Below are 21318 nucleotides of genomic sequence, written 5' to 3' on the forward strand. Positions count from 1 at the left end.
GAACAGCGGGGCCGGGGGGCCATGGCCCCATCACTTTTTACCTGCCTTAAGGGCAAGCGATAGGCAGGAGAAGGTGAAGAGGAGCAAGTGGGGGTGGAGCCTTGGGGGAAGAGGCAGATCAAAGGTGGGGCCTCAGGGGAAGAGGCAGAACAAAAACGGGGCCTCAGGGGAAGAGGCGGAGCAGGGGTAGGATCATGATTCTGGTGTTGGTGCCCCCCCACTTCTAGGAAGCTTCTGGTGCTCCTGGCTCCCCGTAAACATCCAAAAAGCCACCTAATTATGCTCCTTCAATATCCTCCTTAATGACAGGTTTCAGAGTAGCAGCCGTGTTAGTCTGTATTCGCAAGACTAACCAGCAGCGGGGGGGGGGGGGGGGGAGGAGGAAAACCTTCCATTCCCAGTCTCTATTCAAGCCTAAATTAATTGTATCCAGTTTGCAAATTAATTCCAATTCAGCAGTCTCACATTGGAGTCTTATTTTGAAGTTTTTTTGTTGAAGGATAGCCACGCTCAGGTCTGTAATCGAGTGACCGGAGAGATTAGAGACTGGGAATGGATGAGTCATTACACAAAGTAAAACTATTTCCCCATGTTATTTCTCCCCCCCACTGTTCCTCAGATGTTGTTAACTGCTGGAAATAGCCTACCTTGCTTGTCACCATGAAAGGTTTTCCTCCTTTCCCCCCCCTGCTGCTGGTGATGGCTTATCTTAAGTGATCACTCTCCTCACAGTGTGTATGACAAAACCCATTGTTTCATGTTCTCTGTGTATGTATATAAATCTCCCCACTATATTTTCCACCAAATGCATCCAATGAAGGGAGCTGTAGCTCACAAAAGCTTATGCTCAAATAAATTTGTTAGTCTCTAAGGTGCCATAAGTACTCCTTTTCTTTTATCCTCCTTAAAACTCTCATTTTCTGTAAAGCCTACAAAAAAATTAACAACTGCTAGGCTGCAATCCATGAAGGTACTTAGGTGCCTAAAGCCCAGACTTAGATTCCAAAGTCTTATGCTTAAGGACCTAAGTCCTAGTTCTGGCTCCACTGCCATCCATGAATCTCCTGCCAAACCCTGTAGGTGCCTAAGCTCACTTAGCTCCTAAGTTTTTGCAGTAAAAGTTCTCTAAGCACCTAAGTTTCTACCTAAGCCATAGAGATTCACAAACCAGGAAGAGCCAGCCTTTTGGACACCTAAGTCACATGTGGGGCTGATCCAGTAGGTTTGCTCAGAGGTGGCCTAGCAGGTCGGGTGCCACTCAGAATCCAGCCAAAGGAGGAGGTGAAAGTGCCACCTGTAGTTTGTGCCAGGGTTAACAACTGCCATAAGAAAAGGAGTATTTGTGGCACCTTAAGGTGCCACAAGTACTCCTTTTCTTTTTGCGAATACAGACTAACACGGCTGCTACTCTGAAACCTGTCAAAATTGCCATACATCACGTTCCTGTCATTTCCACATCACAGCCTAGTGAACAGCTATTGCTAGTATGAATGAATAGGGTGGGGGGTTACCTTTTTCATTCAGGAGGTATTTGCACATGCAGTAAACCCAGAGCAAAGTGAGTAAACCAGAGAAATAGAAGACACTCTCCCAGCCATACCAGTCCAGAAGGAGGGACCCTGCCCCACCAATCACCAGCGTCCTGGAAGGAAAGGCCAGAGAGATCATGAGATTGATAAGAGTGTTCTTTGGGCAAACTCACAATCCATGCATCAGCATTACTGAGTCAACACTATGGTTTATTGGATGTTATTTATCCAGCCCTCAGGAGCTGTTCATCTTATCAGACATTTGCACTGGCTAATCTTTCCTACGTCAATAATGCTGAGAGGAGAGGTTGCCTGGTTATTAAAAACCATTCCCCTGTACTATAGACCATTCTATTGCTACTGCACTGGAGAAGAACCTGCTCTATTTCTTAATTTGACACTTTGGGTATTTCAAATCCTCAGCTGGCGTAGTCAGTGTAGTTCTACTGAAGTTGTTGGAACATGGTCAATTTTCACCAGTCGCAAATCTAGGCCTTTGTTTCTTCCTGATGTCTGAAATACCTGCCAATGAAAGGATGCCCCATAGCACTCTGATGTACATTCAGATGATAGGCACTGAGACAGGGACATTTTAGCATGGAAAAACCCCTTAGTCCACTTAGGTATGTCTACACAGCAGTTAAGCAGCTGTGGCTGGCTCGTGTCAGCAGACTTGGGCTTGCGGGGCTCGGGCTCTGGGTCTGTAAAACTGCCATGTAGACATTTAGGCTCAGGCTGGAGCCTGGGCTCTGGGACTCTTCCCACCTCGCAGAGTCAAAGAGCACAAGCTCCAGTTCAAGCCTAGATGTCTACAACGCAATTTTATAGCCCCGCAGCCTGAGCTCCATAAGCCTGAGTCAGCTGACTGGGGCCTGCCATGGGCGTTTAATTGTTGTGTAGACATACCCTTAATCCTTCCAACAAGATCACCATTTACATCCCCAAATACATCTGTCAGCAAAAGAAAGTCACAGGATGGAATGGAGTGATAAATACAAACGGTGCATAAAATACTACTGCTGCTTTGCAGCTCAACAACCCTTTCTATCAGAGGTTCTCCAAGAACTTTACAAAGGCAGGAAAGTATTATTAATCCCCATTTCACAGAGAGGGAAACTGAGGCACAGGGAGGTTAAGTGACTTGCCCAGGGTCATGCAGCAAGTCAGTGGAAGGGTCAGAAACAGAACTCAGGACCCTAGATGGTCTGTCTTGCTCTTCCTGCTGGACCATGCCACTTCCTGTTAGAAACCAAATGTAATAGCAGCTCCTTCAAGCCACTTGCTCAAAAGAACAGATAAAATCCTCAACACACTTGAGAACAATACATTGTAAAGGACTCAAAGACTTCAGTAACGAGTGTATATATTCTATAGCAACTGTCAGAGTCTTCTTCAACTGGAATGGATACTCTCCAGGATCCAGATGTACTTTGTGGGTTGGTGTTTTTGCCTGCAGCAGTTTAATGGCACTTTATCTCCTATGGCATCTCTCTGAGCTGCTGTCACTCACTGCCCAAAGTCAAGGGGAACTTACCCGAACTGAGAGCCAGCCCCTACTGTGCTGCATGTGAAAGCTCGCTCGCTCTCACGGACCTTCTGAGAAAAGAGGCTGGCCAAGGCAGGGAAGTAAGCTCCTAACAATGGAAATGAAAGCGTTAGCCACTGCCAGTCAGGGTACACATCAGTCAACCTTGCACTCATGGGTGAGCATGTTCAAATCAAATCCAACAATAGATAAATGCCCAAACGAGTCAACAAGCTCTTTGCAGTATCCAAAGCAATGACCTCACTGTGTCACACACCAGTAGTCTTATGGCAACCCACCACTCCCCTTGATATACCACATGGCCACTTGGAAGCTCATTTGTGCCTTCTCTGTATCTGCTGCCATGACCCCCCCTTACTGTAATATTTGAGCCCCTCCTAAGTGTGAATGAATTTATCCTCACAACATTCCCGTGACATAGGGCAGGGTCGTTATCCCCATTTTACAGCTGGGGAACTGAGGCAAAGACAAATTCAGTGACTTGCTAAAAATTACACAAGGAGTCTGAGCAGAGCTGGGAACTGACCCCAGCTCTCGACTCCCAGGCCAGGGAATCTTAACCACCAGGTCAGCACTCCACCACTACACAATAGCTGAGCCACACCAAAACTGATCCTTTTTCTCCCCCAGGGTTGAAAAAGTAACTTTTAATCCTTATTAAACAGTTGCCAGCTTTTCCTTATGGTGAAGTGGGTGATTCATCCTGGTTCTCGTGACGACAACATCATGTGCTCTGTTGAGTGGCAGGGTCACATGGGATAGCATCCCAAGACTTCGTACAGTAATGGCACCAGATGGTTTCAATGTGGGGGTTGGCATTCATGATACTATGGAGACAGATGTGGAGAGGATGTGAAACTCCCACGGGGGAGGGGGAGAAAGAGGTGAATTCTAGGATGGGCCAGCTGTTGCAGTGGTTAATATAAGGGCTAATTTGTATATGGTTAAAATTGGAATGAATGCTACCTAGTGTTAATCTAGTCCTTGGTAGACATGTGGTCCCGAAATAATAAACACTTACATAGAAAAGGAGGAGTAAAAAGACAAATGGTGAAAAAAGGAGTAAGCAGGAGAAAAGGCCCTCACTGAGAAGCTATGTTGTCCTGGTAGCTTACAAAAATGTAGTTATTTATAATGATGTATCAGGCACCCAGTCTGTGGATGCAGCAGCCCAGAAACAAAATGGTGAAAATAACCCAGAGTTTCTTATCGGTTAACAAGAAAAAGTCACCCAGCCAACTTTTGGGTAGCACTTGCTAGGCTTCCACAGTTCTAAGACCTAGTTCAGCAAGTGGAAGAGAAAATCACCCCAAAGTATCAAAGCTCAGACGAAAGGTCAAAGAGCCTCTCAGATTGCAGGTGCTTTGAAGCACCTTTACCATCTCAGAGCCAGACACAGAGATTAAAGCTTTTTATAGTGACAGCACCTTTCTCAGAGACAAATTTCCCATTAGCCACTCTGCACCCAGCCACAGAGGTTATACGCCCAGGAGTTCTAGCCGGAGGAGGGGGGCGGCAGCTCAGAAACAGTTTGATCTACCCAGCATTGCAATTTACACATTGCAGTTATGACTTGCATTTGAATCCGTCATATCTGGAGTTGCAGTACGAGCATGGGTGGAACAAACACACGCACAGGGTTTTGTCTCACCTTGCAATAGTCCCATGAGGAACCGAGCAAGTGTCATGAAGATCAGGTGGGCAGAACTGATATAGGTGAGCAGCGGAGTGATAGCGGTGATGAAACCCCAGGCAGATGCAGAGAGGAGGAGGACTTTTTCTCCTCCAATCCTGAAAGATAAGCATGCATTATGTAAAAGGGGAACTATGGGTAGGGTATGGGGTTGGTGTACGGACTAGGAATCGGGACTTCAGGCATCTCTTCCTAGCTGTTTAATAACGAACGTCAGCCAGGCCTCTCCACCTGACCTTCCCATCCACAAATGTCTTCAGGAACGGCCAGCTGACCTGCTCCCTTCACCTGCTTCCTTCAGTGAGGTGCACAGCACAGCAGACCCTTCCCCATCGCAGCTGGAGTCATCTCCAGAACTGCATGTGTCCTGTACCATCCTGTAGCGGCAGGACACCGCATCATCCCTACCATTTCACTGCACAAGGCCCTCAAATGCACTGTGGGTGAAGGGGTACCCAGGGGAAATCCCCACTTGCTCCCCATCAGCAGCAGAGAGTGGGGATGAGTGCCTGAATCCCAGCCACATCCACCCTGTTTGGGATGGAAAGTGACTGCACATTCCACCTGTCCGTACAGTTGCATCTTCAGTGACAAGTGGGCACCCACGGGAAGCAAGCAAAGGAGGAGTGTGTTAATTACAGGCCCACCTTAGAAATACAAGGTGAACACAGATAAAAGAGGGCGACATCAGGAGGGAAGGAAACCTGATTTTAAAGCAAAAGAAAGAGTTTTACAAACAACAGAGAGGGAGCAGTCGTTTTCAGCCTGCTCAGTACTGGGATCCCCTTTTCTATACTCTGTCCCAAATAGCCAGGATCCCCATCCCAATCAGCAGTGCGGAAGGGCAGGCTGTTCACGAGCTCAGGGCTGAGAGAATCATTCCTGATGTAGGGGAAGTTTTAACAACAAATAGTTAGCACTTTACTTTTTTTCTCAAAGGATGATGGCATTTTCTGTTCCATCTGCAATTTAGCATTAGCCTGTAACCTTTCGTGTCTTGTGTGCACTTTGCTTGCAGAGTCTATTAAAGACCACAGTGCGATGGCACAGGCTGCTGCACAGACAATGGGTGACTCCGAGACTGTGTTTCTTACACAAGATTTTACAGGAAAGCCGTGCCCCCTGAGGACACCGCAGACTGGGGGATGAACTCAAGCAGGTAATTACTGGGGTTTCCACTAAACAGCTGACTGGGTTTTTTGGTTGTTTTTTTTTTAATTAATACAATCAAACTGTGCAGCATATGTATTTCCCAAGCACGACTCGGGGGCTGCAAAGGGGAATAAACCCGGGAGGAACAGCACAGAAACGTGGGCATGGAAAGAAGAGAGAGAAAACATATTCCGTGGATGAGACGTAGAAACAAAGAGTTGATTTCCCTGCAGACCAGAGAACATTGCCCCTCATCAGTTGTTCAACGCTTGAATAACCCGTCTGAAAGTTGCCATCCACACGAGGATGGTGTTTAGCTTTTGTTAATAAATAGATTGTGCTTGATGTGAGCAGCTGGCTAATGCTGGCAATGATCACCATCCCATAATAATAAGGCCTGGTCTACACACAAGTTTTGTCCTGGCATAACTATTTTGATTAGGGGTGTGATTCTTTATGGCAATAGTTATACCAGTACAACCTGTAGCGTAGATGCAATTACAGAGGTGCCTTATACTTACCTAGCTTATACCTCTTTCTATATGGGGGTAAGTGGTACTAGTACAAATGCCAATTGATGTAACTGTGTCCACACTAGTGGGGGTTGTACAACTTGAACTATACCAGCATAGTTTAAAGCACTACAACTTTTGCATGTAGGTAATTCCTAAATTGCACATAGGCCAAACTCCAGCAAAGCACTTCAGTACTTGTGTAATTTTAAGATCGGTACCAACTTAGAAACCAATGGAGGCTACTCACATACTTAAGGTTAAGCACGTGCTTAAGTGCTTTGCTGGATCAGAGCCATAGGGCCTGATCCAAAACTTATTGAAGTCAATGGAAAGACTCCCATTGACTTCAATGAACTTTGGATCAGGTCTACGGTGCTTTTTTTCCAGAGATATCGATGTGCCTCACAGATAGTTTATCAATCCTCACCCCCTTGGGGTGGAGGTTAGATACAAGGTAACTTTGCCAAGACTTTTTATTGCAGAAACTGAGCAAGGGATAATATAAGAAAGTTCCGGTACTGATCGCTGAGGTGTCCTCCGATGATCTGAGTTAAGCAATAGCCCCAGAAGAAGCTGCTCAGAACAATGCCGGACTGTTTCTTGTCCCAGTTGAAGTGACTGCTCATGGCCACAGCACAGATAGGCATGGTCACTCTGGCACAGTAGAGTAAACAAGTCCCAAGCAGTAACATCACAGTCCAGATTCGAGATTCAGGCCTGCAAGGATGAAGAAAGAGATAGGGAACAAACAAACACTGATACAAATCCAGGTGCCAATGTGTGATTCAGATCACACAATGCTGCCACGCAGGTCAGGCAGGTTTCCCTAAGTGCTTTCGCAAGCCAGACAAGTCTATCTTTAAAGAGCTAAATTTCACGGCAATGCCAGCTTTCCACCCTGTCACTCACATTCAAAGAGTGCCTCATCCACCTGGCTTTATGTCCTGTACTTGTTCTTTAATCTTAAACACTGCTTTGATCCCAGCTGTGAAACACTTAGCAATGTTGATATTCCAATTGCAGTCTTTAGGTTTCAGATTTATGCTTCTGTAGATTAGGGTATAGGTCACTGCATTGCTTACTCGTGGTCCATGTTTGGAAGAGTTGTTTACTGTTGTTTTTATAACCAAACGGATTAGAAACTAATCTTTTTAAAAATATAAATAACAAATTAAAGGTTAGTGTAACAGTTTGGCAGTGTTTGTCCGAGGCACCTTGTCTTGATAGCAAGTGTTGATTAGGCTGAGAAAGGGCTAAGTGGGTTCTCCTGACTCAGAGGCAGGTGATTTGTTACCACCCAAATATCAGGAGAAGCTCTTTACAGAGGGAGGATCTAAGGTGTGGACTGATCTGTCCAGAGGGAGGATCCCTAAGAAAAGGCAAGGCCAGAAAGGTTTGAGCTGAACTTTATTAATATATTATTGCTAGGTTTTGTATTAAGAAAACCAAATCCCAGGGAGGAGGTGAAGTAGACTGTGTACAGGATGCACACTGTGTTTGAGAGCAGGTAGGGAATGGCACCTGCTTCTACTTCGATTCTGGAGAACAATTCTGCAGCAAAGACATATGTTCTGCCATATATATGGGACCTGATTCTGCAATGTACCACGTGTGGGTGTACCCCAGTTCCTGTATAGAGCCCTGCTGACCTTGGTGTGGATGTAGTCATCCCCCTGTGCACTGTAAATTTCAGAATCAGGGCCACGGTGATTTGAGAATTAAGAATTATTTATTTTTACAGTAGAGGACAGGGCCCTGTGTTCTAGGTGCTGTACAAACGTATAACAAAGAGGCAGTCCTGATCATGGAATACATGGAATCATGGAACTAACCCACTGCACCTTCCATCCTTCTTTGGACATCTTTTGTACAGAAAATGAATATTTGTTTTCCTTCGTTAGAATTAATTATGATAGATGTCGGAGTCCGGTTATCCCAATATACCACAAGCCCATTTACAAACATGTCAAAGGGCCCTGTCACAGGCTGAGATAAAACACAATGAGGGGTAAAAACATGCCAGGATGTTGTGCCCATTAGAAATGAATGTATTGCTATATCCTGAATGAAAGGGCAAGGGATTCAATGCCAAGTTTTAATAGGAGTTATTGGGTCTTTTCATTCTGTGCTTTGAAGCTTCCCTCCCTCTCCCTTCACACACACAATAACTAACACAAAAAATTACGTATCCTGGCCTGAAGAAAAATTAACCACATTTCACCTTGCCTGGCTAATTTAACAAACAACGACTGTGACAGATCCTAAAATGCCCTTCAAACGCCTCCTAAAATGCCCTTCAAAGGTTATGTTAAAAGGAGACATTTCAGCAGTGGAAGTTTAATTCACCCCTAAGCCCAAAATTATCCTTTTTTTTCCACCCCCAATGGAAATGCCCTCCCCCGCCATCCTCAGTGCGCCGGTGTTACTTGGGAACTCTCAGCTGGAAATGGCCCTGACCTAGTTTTGTTTAATGTGGTCAACTGGTCCCAGTAAAACTAAAAATGCAGGTGTGCAAATTCTGAACTGTTGGGCTGACCTAAGAAGGGTAGGGGAGTCAGGCTGGGTCTATCAAACATGATGCTTTTAACTCACATTATTTTCATTTGTGATGTAAAAAGTTCTTTACATTTGTTTCTGTTCTTCCTTATGATTAAGGCTACGTTTTAATCTTGGGTATTTTTAGTAAAAGTCATGGACAGGTCACGGGCAGTAAACCTGTCCATGACTTGTATTATATACCCCGACTAAATCTTGGGGTGGCCAGGAGGTGCTGCGGGTGCACTGGGGGGAACACAGGGAGACACGACACGAGAGCCTGGGACCCCCGCTGGTGCTGGAGGGAAGGAGTGGGGGGCCTGGCAGACTCTCTACCTGGCTCCCTTGCGGCACTCCCCGGAAGCGGTAACATATCCCTCCCTCAGCTCATAGCTCCGCACACTGCCCCTGCCCCAAGTGCCAGCTCCACAGCTCCCATTGGCTGGAAACCGTGGCCAATGGGAGCTGCTGGGGTGGTGCCTACAGGTGGAGGCAGCTCAAGAAGCTAGGAGCTGCAGGAGGGACATATTGCTGCTTCCGGGGAGCCCCCTGAGGTAAGCGCCACCCAGAGTCCTAACCCCCTCCCATGCCCCAACCCCTCTAGCCCTGAGCCCCCTCCCCCGCAGCCCTGAGCTCCTTCCCCCACCCCAAATCCTGCTGCTGGGGGCACCCAAGACTGCCCCAGCAGCGGCCAGTGTGGCTGGCCCTGGGGCTGCCTGAGCTGCTCCGGCGGCCCCCATGCCAGCCACACCGGCTGCTGCAGAAGTCCTCGAGGTCCTGGAAAGTCATGGAATCCTTGACAACCTTGACCTCCATGACTAACTCGCCACCTTACTTATGATCAGAAAAGAGGCCTGATTCCCTCCTGGTGGGCATCTTGTATTACCATCTAGGTCTGTGCAAAGGGGATGTAAGATGCTAGCATGCAGAGGCAGCACACGGGTGTGAATGTCTACGTGGAGGTGCAAAGCAAGAGCGACTCAAGCCCACTAAGTTCAATTGTTCGTTACAATATTGCCTTGCACTGCTTGATCCTGCGGGTCTTTGCTGAGGCAAGCACAGGGGCCCAGATCCTCAAAGGAAATGAAAAGGAAACTCCAACTGAGGGTAAATATTTTTTGCTGGAGGAAGATACCACCTCCTGGCCCTTGGTATATAAGTCGGGGTATATAATTTCCCTTCAATGAAATTTAGGAGCCTAAATACCTTGGAAGATCTGTTTCCAGTGTTGTTTTAGCCATGTTGGTCCCAGGATGTGAGCAAGACAAACGGGGGAGGTAATATATTTTACTGGACCCAACTTCTGTTGGTGGAAGGAACTAGCTTTGGAACTTCATAGAGCTCTTCTTCAGGTCTGGGGAAGCTCACCAGAGTGTCTGAGTTAAATACAGGTTTCAGAGTAGCAGCCTTGTTACTCTGTATTCGCAAAAAAGAAAAGGAGTACTTGTGGTACCTTAGAGACTAACAAATTTATTTGAGCATAAGTTTTAGTGAGCTACAGCTCACTTCATCTGTAGCTCACGAAAACTTATGCTCAAATAAATTTGTTAGTCTCTAAGGTGCCACAAGTACTCCTTTTCTTTTTCACAACACAACACAAGTTCAACACAAGTTGGGACAGATTGTTAAATATCAAGAGTTCATGCATGCTGTATGAGACCACTTAAATGAAGTGGGCTATTAAGGGTTAGCAGGCAGAAATGTTACAAATTGTTATAAGAAAAGGAGTACTTGTGGCACCTTAGAGACTAACAAATTTATTAGAGCATAAGCTTTCGTGAGCTACAGCTCACTTCATCGGATGCATTCGATGCATCCGATGAAGTGAGCTGTAGCTCACGAAAGCTTATGCTCTAATAAATTTGTTAGTCTCTAAGGTGCCACAAGTACTCCTTTTCTTTTTGCGAATACAGACTAACACGGCTGCTACTCTGAAACAAATTGTTATAATGAGCCATAAAACCAATCCATGGTTTTTAGCATCCTGCAGAGTTATGCATTTCAGTTCCCAGGCCTGTGTTTTGAAGGTGTGCAGGTTTCTTTTGAGGATGAGGACTGAGAAGTCAGAGACTTGCTTTGGGAAAAGTGTTTGACCACGGGTGATAGGAGATTTTTGTCTTTTATCATTTTTCTGTGTGAGTTCATTCGAGAGCGTAGTGAGTGTCTGGGCCAAAGTCCTTATGCCCTAATGGAAGTGTGAACAGAAAGCACACGAGTCAAGTAAGGCTAGGTGCTAGTGGCCTGACCCAAACTCAGAACAGTCAATGGATATGCTCCCTTGGCTCCAGTGGGCTTTACATCAGGCCCTCGGCAGAGATAAGGGACTTGCGCCTTGTATCAAATCACTATAGTAACATTTTTACACCTACTTTTCACTGGTGTCAATGATTTCAAGAGGCAGTGGGAGAGTCAGGCCCAGGATGTTGACAGGGAGTGGCTGGGTCTAGAGAGATAGGAGTTTGTTTGATCCTCAAATGGCAGAGGAGTTTCATAGATTCATAGATACTAAGGTCAGAAGGGACCATTCTGATCATCTATTCCAACCTCCTGCACAGCGCAGGCCACAGAATCTCACCCACCCACTCCTACGAAAAACCTCACCTATGTCTGAGCTATTGAAGTCCTCAAATCATGGTTTAAAGACTTCAAGGAGCAGAGAAGCCTCCCTCAAGTCACCCATGCCCCATGCTACAGAGGAAGGCGAAAAACCTCCAGGGCCTCTCCAATCTGCCCTGGAGGAAAATTCCTTCCCGACCCCAAATATAGCAATCAGCTAAACCCTGAGCATATGGGCAAGATTCACCAGTCAGATACTACAGAAAATTCTTTCCTGGGTAACTCAGATCCCATCCATCTAATATCCCAGCTCAGGGGATTAGTTCTATTTACCCTGAATATTTAAAGATCAATTACTTACCAAAATCCCATTATCCCATCATACCATCTCCTCCATAAACTTACGAGTAGAATCTTAAAACCAGATAGATCTTTTGCCCCACTGCTTCCCTTGGAAGGCTATTCCAAAACTTCACTCCTCTGATGGTTAGAAACCTTCGTCTAATTTCAAGTCTAAACTTCCTGGTGGCCAGTTTATACCCATTTGTTCTTGTGTCCACGTTGGTGCTGAGCTGAAATAATTCCTCTCCCTCTCCTGAATTTATCCCTCTGATATATTTATAGAGAGCAATCATATCTCCCTTAAACCTTCTTTTACTTAGGCTAAACAAGCCAAGCTCCTTAAGTCTCCTTTCATAAGACAAGTTTTCCATTCCTCGGATCATCCTAGTAGCCCTTCTCTGTACCTGCTCCAGTTTGAATTCATCCTTTTTAAACATGGGAGACCAGAACTGCACACAGTATTCTAGGTGAGGTCTCACCAGTGCCTTGTATAACGGTACTAAAACCTCCTTATCCCTACTGGAAATGCCTCTCCTGATGCATCCCAAAACCGCATTAGCTTTTTTCACAGCCATATCACATTGGCAGCTCATAGTCATCCTATGATCAACCAATACTCCAAGGTCCTTCTCCTCTTCTGTTACTTCGAATTGATGCGTCCCCAACTTATAACTAAAATTCTTGTTATTAATCCCTAAATGCATAACCTTACACTTCTCACTATTAAATTTCATCCTATTACTATTACTCCAGTTTACAAGGTCATCCAGATCCTCCTGTATAATATCCCGATCCTTCTCTGAATTGGCAATACCTCCCAGCTTTGTATCATCTGCAAACTTTATTAGCACACTCCCACTTTTTGTGCCAAGGTCAGTAATAAAAAGATTAAATAAGATTGGTCCCAAAACCGATCCCAGAGGAACTCCGCTGGTAACCTCCCTCCAACCTGACAGTTCGCCTTTCAGTAGGACCCGTTGCAGTCTCTCCTTTAACCAATTCCTTATCCACCTTTTGATGTTCATATTGATCCCCATCTTCTCCAATTGAACTAATAATTCCCCATGTGGCACGGTATCAAATGCCTTATTGAAATCTAGGTAAATTAGATCCACTGCATTTCCTTTATCTAAAAATCTGTTACTTTTTCAAAAAAGGAGATTAGATTGGTTTGGCATGATCTACCTTTTGTAAAACCATGTTGTATTTTGTCCCATTTACCATTGACTTCAATGTCCTTAACTAATTTCTCCTTCAAAATTTTTTCCAGGACCTTTTATACTACAGATGTCAAACTAACTGGCCTGTAGTTACCCGGATCACTTTTTTTTCCTTTCTTAAAAATAGGAACTATATTAGCAATTCTCCAATCATTCGGAACTACTCCTGAGTTTACAGATTCATTAAAATTCTTGCTAATGGGCTTGCAATTTCAGGTGCCAATTCCTTTAATATTCTGGATGAAGATTATCTGGGCCCCCCGATTTAGTCCCATTAAGCTGTTTCAGTTTCGCTTCTACCTCAGATATGGTAATATCTACCTCCATATCCTCATTCCCATTTGTTATGCTACCATTATCCCTAAGATCCTCTTTAGCCTTATTAAAGACTGAGGCAAAGTATTTGTTTAGATATTGGGCCATGCCTAGATTATCTTTAACCTCCACTCCATCCTCAGTGTTTAGCGGCCCCACTTCTTCTTTCTTAGTTTTCTTCTTATTTATCTGGCTATAGAACCTTTTACTATTGGTTTTAATTCCCTTTGCAAGGTCCAACTCTACTCGACTTTTAGCCTGTCTCACTTTATCCCTACATGTTCTGACCTCAATTAGGTAGCTTTTCTTGCTGATCCCTCCCATCTTCCACTCCCTGTATGCTTTCTGCTTCTTCTTAATCACCTCTCTAAGATGCTTGCTCATCCAGGAGCAAGTTGGTCTACAACTCCTTCCTATGAATTTTTTCCCCTTTCTTGGGATACAGGCTTCTGCAGCTTTGATTTAAAGTAATCCCAGGCCTCCTCTACCTTTAGATCCATAAGTTCTTCAGTCCAATCCACTTCCCTAACTAATTTCCTTAATTTTTGAAAGTCAGCCCTTTTGAAATCAAAAACTCTAGTTGCAGATTTATTTTTGTTAATCCTTCCATTTAGTTTGAACTGAATTAGCTCATGATCACTTGAGCCAAGATTGTCCCCTACAACCATTTCTTCTATGAGGTCTTCGCTACTCACCAAAATTAAATCTAAAATGGCATCCCCTCTATTCGGTTCAGCAACTACTTGATGAAGGAATCCATCAGCTATCGCATCTAGGAAAATCTGAGCCCTATTATTATTACTAGCACTGGTCCTCCAGTCTATATCTGGGAAGTTAAAGTTCTCCCATTAACTCACACTCCCATTTGGTGTGATTCCTACAGAAGTAACTGGGTGGCTGTACAGGTGGTGCTCTCATTAACACTGAATCAGGTTCCCCTGCCTTCCTTGTCCCTGCTCAGAATTTCTTACCTTGTGCGTATACATGTAACATGCTGTACCCACACCGTGTAGGATCAAGGCCTACAGCATTATTAAGTATGGGTAGAACAAGAGAGGAAAGACAGTGGTGTAGTTAAAGCACTAGACTGGGATTCAAGACCATTGCTTCAATTCCCAGCTCTGTCACAGACCCTTTATGCCCCCTTTGGCAAGCCCCTTAATCTCTCAGTTTCCAATGGAGATAATAAGCCTTCCTTTGTCTGTCTTGTCTTTAGATGGTAAGCATTCTGGGGCAGGGACTCTCTCTCTTACTGTGTGGCTGCATGGTGTTTTGCATCACGCTGCCCTAATCTTGCTTGCAGCCTTTAGGCTCTACTGTAATAAAATAATAAATAATATACAGAAACCACCACAACAAGGGTGATCAGAAAACAGAAAAAGGATTTTCTCCCCACCTGGGTTTTGACAAAATTTCTGTGGAAATTTTCCAATGAGCTTTAGTTTTTAACCCTTATTTTTTTTAAAAGGGTGGCAAATTATTTCACGTGACCTGAATATTCTCTTTGATTACTAGTCTGTTCTATTTAGTTCTATTGTTTTGATTTTTTTTTTTTAAAGTCTAGCTATAGCTATAAGCATAAACCAAGTGGAGAAATATGAAGACGCCAGAACAGTACAAGCTTCTTAGGTGGCATTTCCAGCCAGACAAATCCATTAAAACAATGCTAAATGGCGCATATAAGCACTAGGTACCCACATCCACACCAAACCCTTGAAAGAAAGAATTAATCCTGGGGAAGGATACTGATGTGTTTACACCAGAGGAAAGAGCCTCAGTTGCAGAAGCATTTTCCCTTAATTATAGTTATCATTGTAATTGCCAATGAGTCGCTGTCCTGCCTAGCTCAAAACAACAACATACAAGGTTATTAGGCAAGTCGTTACAGACATTGTGTGTGTGGGGGGGGGAGAGTAGGAAACATATGACCCTATCTCAAGAACTAAATATTAATAAATAAAAATATTTTGCATGTCTGTAATACTCTCAGTCTGAGCTCAACGTGCTTTACTGGGTGAGGTTCTGTGGCCAGCAATGAGCAGGAGGTTAGACTAGATGAACACAATAGTTCCTTCTGGCCTTAAAGTCTATGAGATGTTAATAAATTTCAACCTAATAACCTCCCTCATGAAGGGAGAAAACATAGTCTGTCTGTTACCACTATGGAAACTGAGTTACAAAAACAGAGGTCTAAGTGACTTGCTCAAAATTCCACATGGCAGTGGCCAAGCTGAGAACGAACTCAATTTCCTGATGTCAAGTCCTAATGCGTTGTTGAGTTTTCAGATCCAGTCTCTCTTCAGGAGCCTGTTAGGTGCTCTCCACTACCCTGGAGACTTGAGAGTAAGAGCTAGTCCTGCTGACTATGGGCTGGGAGTGCTGGAGAGACAATAGACCAGATCCTCAGCTGTCAATCTCCATAATCAGGCGTTCTCAAACTGGGGGTTGTGACCTCTCAGGGGGTTGCAAGGTTATTACATGGGGGATGCAAGCGGTCAGCCTCCACCCCCAAGCCCCGCTTCGCCTCCAGCATTTATAATAGTGTATAATATAAAAATAGTGTGTTTTTAATTTATAAAGAGGGTAGCACTCAGAGGCTTCCTATGTGAAAGGGTTTCAGAGTAGCAGCCGTGTTAGTCTGTATTCGCAAAAAGAAAAGGAGTACTTGTGGCACCTTAGAGACTAACAAATTTATTAGAGCATAAGCTTTCGTGAGCTACAGCTCACTTCATCGGATGCATTTGGTGGAAAAAACAGAGGAGAGATTTATATACACACACACAGAGAACATGAAACAATGGGTTTATCATACACACTGTAAGGAGAGTGATCACTTAAGATAAGCCATCACCCACAGCAGGGGGGGGAAAGGAGGAAAACCTTCCATGGTGACAAGCAGGTAGGCTAATTCCAGCAGTTAACAAGAATATCAGAGGAACAGTGGGGGGTGGAGTGGGGGGGAGAAATACCATGGGGAAACATCCAGATCATACCACTCGATCCATTGTCTACAGCCAAGCGCTACGATATAACCGCATTTGCTCCAACCCCTCAGACAGAGACAAACACCTACAAGATCTCTATCATGCATTCCTACAACTACAATACCCACCTGCTGAAGTGAAGAAACAGATTGACAGAGCCAGAAGAGTACCCAGAAGTCACCTACTACAGGACAGGCCCAACAAAGAAAACAACAGAACGCCACTAGCCATCACCTTCAGCCCCCAACTAAAACCTCTCCAACGCATCATCAAGGATCTAGAACCTATCCTGAAGGACGAGCCATCACTCTCTCAGATCTAGGGAGATAGACCAGTCCTTGCTTACAGACAGCCCCCCAATCTGAAGCAAATACTCACCAGCAACCACACACCACACAACAGAACCACTAACCCAGGAACCTATCCTTGCAACAAAGCCCGTTGCCAACTCTGTCCACATATCTATTCAGGGGATACCATCATAGGGCCTAATCACATCAGCCACACTATCAGAGGCTCGTTCACCTGCGCATCTACCAATGTGATATATGCCATCATGTGCCAGCAATGCCCCTCTGCCATGTACATTGGCCAAACTGGACAGTCTCTACGTAAAAGAATGAATGGACACAAATCAGACGTCAAGAATTATAACATTCAAAAACCAGTTGGAGAACACTTCAATCTCTCTGGTCACTCGATCACAGACCTAAGAGTGGCTATACTTCAACAAAAAAGCTTCAAAAACAGACTCCAACGAGAGACTGCTGAATTGGAATTAATTTGCAAACTGGATACAATTAATTTAGGCTTGAATAGAGACTGGGAATGGATGAGTCATTACACAAAGTAAAACTATTTCCCCATGGTATTTCTCCCCCCCACCCCACCCCCCACTGTTCCTCTGATATTCTTGTTAACTGCTGGAATTAGCCTACCTGCTTGTCACCATGGAAGGTTTTCCTCCTTTCCCCCCCCTGCTGTGGGTGATGGCTTATCTTAAGTGATCACTCTCCTTACAGTGTGTATGATAAACCCATTGTTTCATGTTCTCTGTGTGTGTGTGTATATAAATCTCTCCTCTGTTTTTTCCACCAAATGCATCCGATGAAGTGAGCTGTAGCTCACGAAAGCTTATGCTCTAATAAATTTGTTAGTCTCTAAGGTGCCACAAGTACTCCTTTTCTTTATGTGAAAGGGGTCACCCATACAAAAGTTCGAGAACCGAGTCTAGCAGCTGTCCCTCAGCAAAACAAGTGGAAGATTTGTCTGCCCCTGCAGGGAACTGAATTCACATCGGCTGTCAAAGTAATGCTTCCACTTCTCTTACCTGCACAAAAGCTTTACAACCCCTCACGCTACACAGGAAAGCATAAAGATGAAATAGAAACCTGTGGTTCCATCCCTTTCCCACAGCAGCTGGGGCACATGTGTGTGGGATGGGGGAAGTTCATTACCTAGAAAGTAACCTTTGTTTTATCAAGCATAGCCAACTCTGGGACACACCTATAATCAGCTCCTGTGTTTGAGCCATGTAGGCTTGGGTTTGGTTTGTTTATTCTGACAACCCTCAGACAGCTGTATCTGACGCTTGTTTCTTCTTCTTGTACGGCAGCCTCGAGCCCCACGTCTCCATCAAAGCAGACGCAGCTCTCTGGCCGTTCACTGCAGCTCTGCTTTGAAGTGTCCCTGGGTAACAATCCCCTGGGACTCTACTAAAACAAACTGAATAGTTCAGGTGAAAGCAAATATCGCTCTCTAAAATTCTGTATCAGTTGAGATCGGTTCTGACTAATTTCCTAGGATGCTGCAGAGCCCCCCAAAGCAAACTAAATAAATAACATAAGCCTCACTCTAGCCTAGGGAAAGCCAGCAGCATAGTGTTCCTTTATTTTCAATGTGTTTTCACACTGGAGGAATTTCTCCAGTAGCTGTCACAGAGCAAATATTTGCTCAACTTCATTTCTCTTGACTCAGTCTTACCCCTTTCCCTCAATTTATGATTCTGTCTGTTTACGGCCATTTTGGCTGACTTTTCAAATGGATTTGCTGGAGCTCAAGCTATCATTAGATTTTAGTTTAATGCTGCCTTTCAGGCTGGAATGAGGATGGTCATATATGTGTGTATTTTAAGGAGGGATAAGGGAGGTGTTTAGACAGCAAGGCTAAGAACAGTCTCATCCAACTACATGGTCAGTAGCCCCAGACGTTTGTTGTTGTTTTTCTAAAGGGAGTTTCCTATGGTAGGAAGAAGTTATAGGTTCAGATCCTGGTCCCTGTTAATGCTGCTTTGTGTGGCTCCAGACAGGGGCGGGTAACCACGGTGAACCTGCCCTCTGGTGATTCTACACTGGGGCAATGGTCCATAGGGGCCACTGCAGACAGACAGCAAGTTAGGGCAGTGCTCAGAACTACCTTGTGACAGCCCTGGAATAGGAGAGGTGCAAACTGCCTTCTCCCTGTTTCTGACGAATCCGCCCCAGTGTCTCTGTAGCTCAGTTTCCTTCTCTTTAAAAAAGGGACAAGAATGCTCCCTCCCTCATAGTGCTGAGAGTTCTTGGGATGCAGGTGGCTGCCTGTGTCTAGTCACACACCTCGTGCATGTCTTCACAAGGACTAAAGAGCAAGAGTGTTGTTAGCCCAGAATTAGACCTGGCTGCTACAGGTTTTCACTGCACAGAAACTTACCAGAGAATTCCCATTCCTGCTCTGATGTCTCAGAACATCAGGTGTTCTGACTGCAGTCAACGGTAATTAAGGAAGTACTTCAAAAACCTAACCCTCTCCTGTATCAGAGGTCACTTTATTTTTTCTTCACGGGCTGCTGAAAGCGTCAGAGCCATAACCCTGTTTCCAGTGGTGTTTGATAATCCTTCCTGCTTTATTGTCCTATTCCTGTGACTTTTTGCAGTTTACCTGTCCATTGCTTTAATTTATAGCATGTTTGTGGCAACTTTTGATATGAAGTAAACAGCACAATCACACAAATAACACTGTATGGAAGCAAGTGAAATCAGAGATACTGCCAAGGGTGTTGAGTAGTTGTTTTTAACTCAGCTTGATGGATGTCTTCCCTGCATTTATTTTTTCTCAAAAAATGATTGCTCCCACCACTGAAAATTCTAGTGCTTCTCTGTTATACCCTTCCCTGCCCAATGTCTGCCTTGCCTAATTAGACTGTAGGCTATTCAGTCTACTGCTCTGTTTGTGCAGTGCCTAGCACAATGGGGCCCCATTCTTGGTTGGCCTGTAGGCACTGCCATAACAAACATAATTAATAACTGTCAAGAGAGAATCCTTTTCTCCCCTAAAGTGATTGCAACGTGTCATACACCAGCTGACACCTTATGATCTGTAGCCATCAAAGGTAGCTTTGATTTTTTCAAACCAATCAGCTAATGACCAACTACAATGACCTAGAGCGAAGGGTTTTTCCCCCATGGGGAAGACAAGTTTGTTTACTTCATGCATCTCTCCTGAGCATGGATTTCCTTAGCAGAGCCACAGATGGCAACAAGCACTGTTAAGCAAGAGCAACTTTCTGTTCATTCCCTCTTTTCACAGCTTGCTTTTGGCAGAATAAAGACAGAATTTGATTCTAGCCAGTAGTATGAGCAGAAAAAAACTATTAAATAGGCATGGAGGAGGTGGAAAGGTGCAACTGTAATAACACACAGACATGCTGGTCACTGAAACAGAAACAAGGAGTTCAGTGGCACCTTAAAGACTAACAGATTTGGGCATAAGCTTTCGTGGGTAAAAAACCCACTTCTTCAGATGCATGGAGTGAAAATTACAGATGCAGGCATTATTATACTGACATATGAAGAGAAGGGAGTTACCTTACAAGTGGAGAACCAGTGTTGACAGGGCCAATTCAATCAGGGTGGATGTGGTCCACTCCCAATAAGTGATGAGGAGGTGTCAATACCAAGAGAGGGAAAATTGCTTTTGTAGTGAGCCAGCCACTCCCAGTCCCTATTCAAACCTAAATTAATGGTGTTAAATTTGCAAATGAATTGTAGCTCAGCAGTTTCTCTTTGAAGTCTGTTTTTGAAGTTTGTTTGTTGAAGGATGGCTACTTTTAAATCTGTTATAGAATGTCCAGGGAGATTGAAGTGTTCTCCTACTGGCTTTTGTATGTTACCATTCCTGATGTTTGATTTGTGTCATTTATTCTTTTACGTAGAGACAGTCTCTACGTAAAAGAATAAATGGACACAAATCAGGCATAAGGCCCTCAATCCCTGCTGAGTCTTTTGTGCTGCACCACCTGAGAGGCACAGCCCAGAATCTGCCCCCTAGACTCCACCTTCTGACCCTGGATCTGCCCATGACTTTGTGTGTGACCTTGGCCAAGGCATTTCACTTCTCTGTGCTTTAGTTTCCCATCTGTAAACTGGGGATGATGATATTTACATTCCTCTTGGGGGCTCTTGCTTGTAAAGCACTTTGAGTAACCACAATAATAAATTAACTAATAAAACCTAGCACTTGGAGAGCACTTTTCAACCATAGATCTCAAAGTGACATCCTTTTCCTGTACAGCTATTCAAGCACCCTAATCAGAATGTTTTGAGTATTGTTCCTTGGAAGAGAAAGGATGGTATGGGATAACGGAACTACTGGAGAGTTCCCCAAAAGTTTAGGAATGGCAGCTGGAGAGGATAGGATAAGATGTATGAGAAAAACAATAGAAGGGAAAATGAAAAGTGAGGTGAAGAAATGGAGAACAATAGAGGAAGCAGAATGAACCAGGGAAAACAAAGACAGAAAAACAAACGTGCAGCGATAAGTGGTTATCTGTCTCACTGCACCAAGGGGGCACAGAGAATCTGGAAGGCTGCCTTGCATGTCTTTTGTTTCAGTACGAAAATGGATTCTATGTGATTTCTCCATATTGATGAATCCTTGTTTCTGTGACAGTAGCT

General features: G+C 44.5%; 1 protein-coding gene across 1 annotated transcript in view; it reads right to left on the minus strand.

Moving 5' to 3' along the window:
* SLC17A9 (solute carrier family 17 member 9) overlaps positions 1-21318 on the minus strand; it is a 39137-nt gene that overhangs the window by 14842 nt on the left and 2977 nt on the right. Inside the window, exons 2-5 of the mRNA XM_038370133.2 lie at positions 6955-7152; positions 4727-4866; positions 3064-3163; positions 1512-1642 (exon numbers count right to left, since the gene is read on the minus strand). Of these exons, the coding sequence (XP_038226061.1) occupies positions 1512-1642; positions 3064-3163; positions 4727-4866; positions 6955-7152 (569 nt within the window). The remainder of the gene's footprint in view (positions 1-1511; positions 1643-3063; positions 3164-4726; positions 4867-6954; positions 7153-21318) is intronic.

Source organism: Dermochelys coriacea, chromosome 13 (assembly GCF_009764565.3).
Source record: "Dermochelys coriacea isolate rDerCor1 chromosome 13, rDerCor1.pri.v4, whole genome shotgun sequence".
NCBI classification, from domain to species: domain Eukaryota; kingdom Metazoa; phylum Chordata; order Testudines; family Dermochelyidae; genus Dermochelys; species Dermochelys coriacea.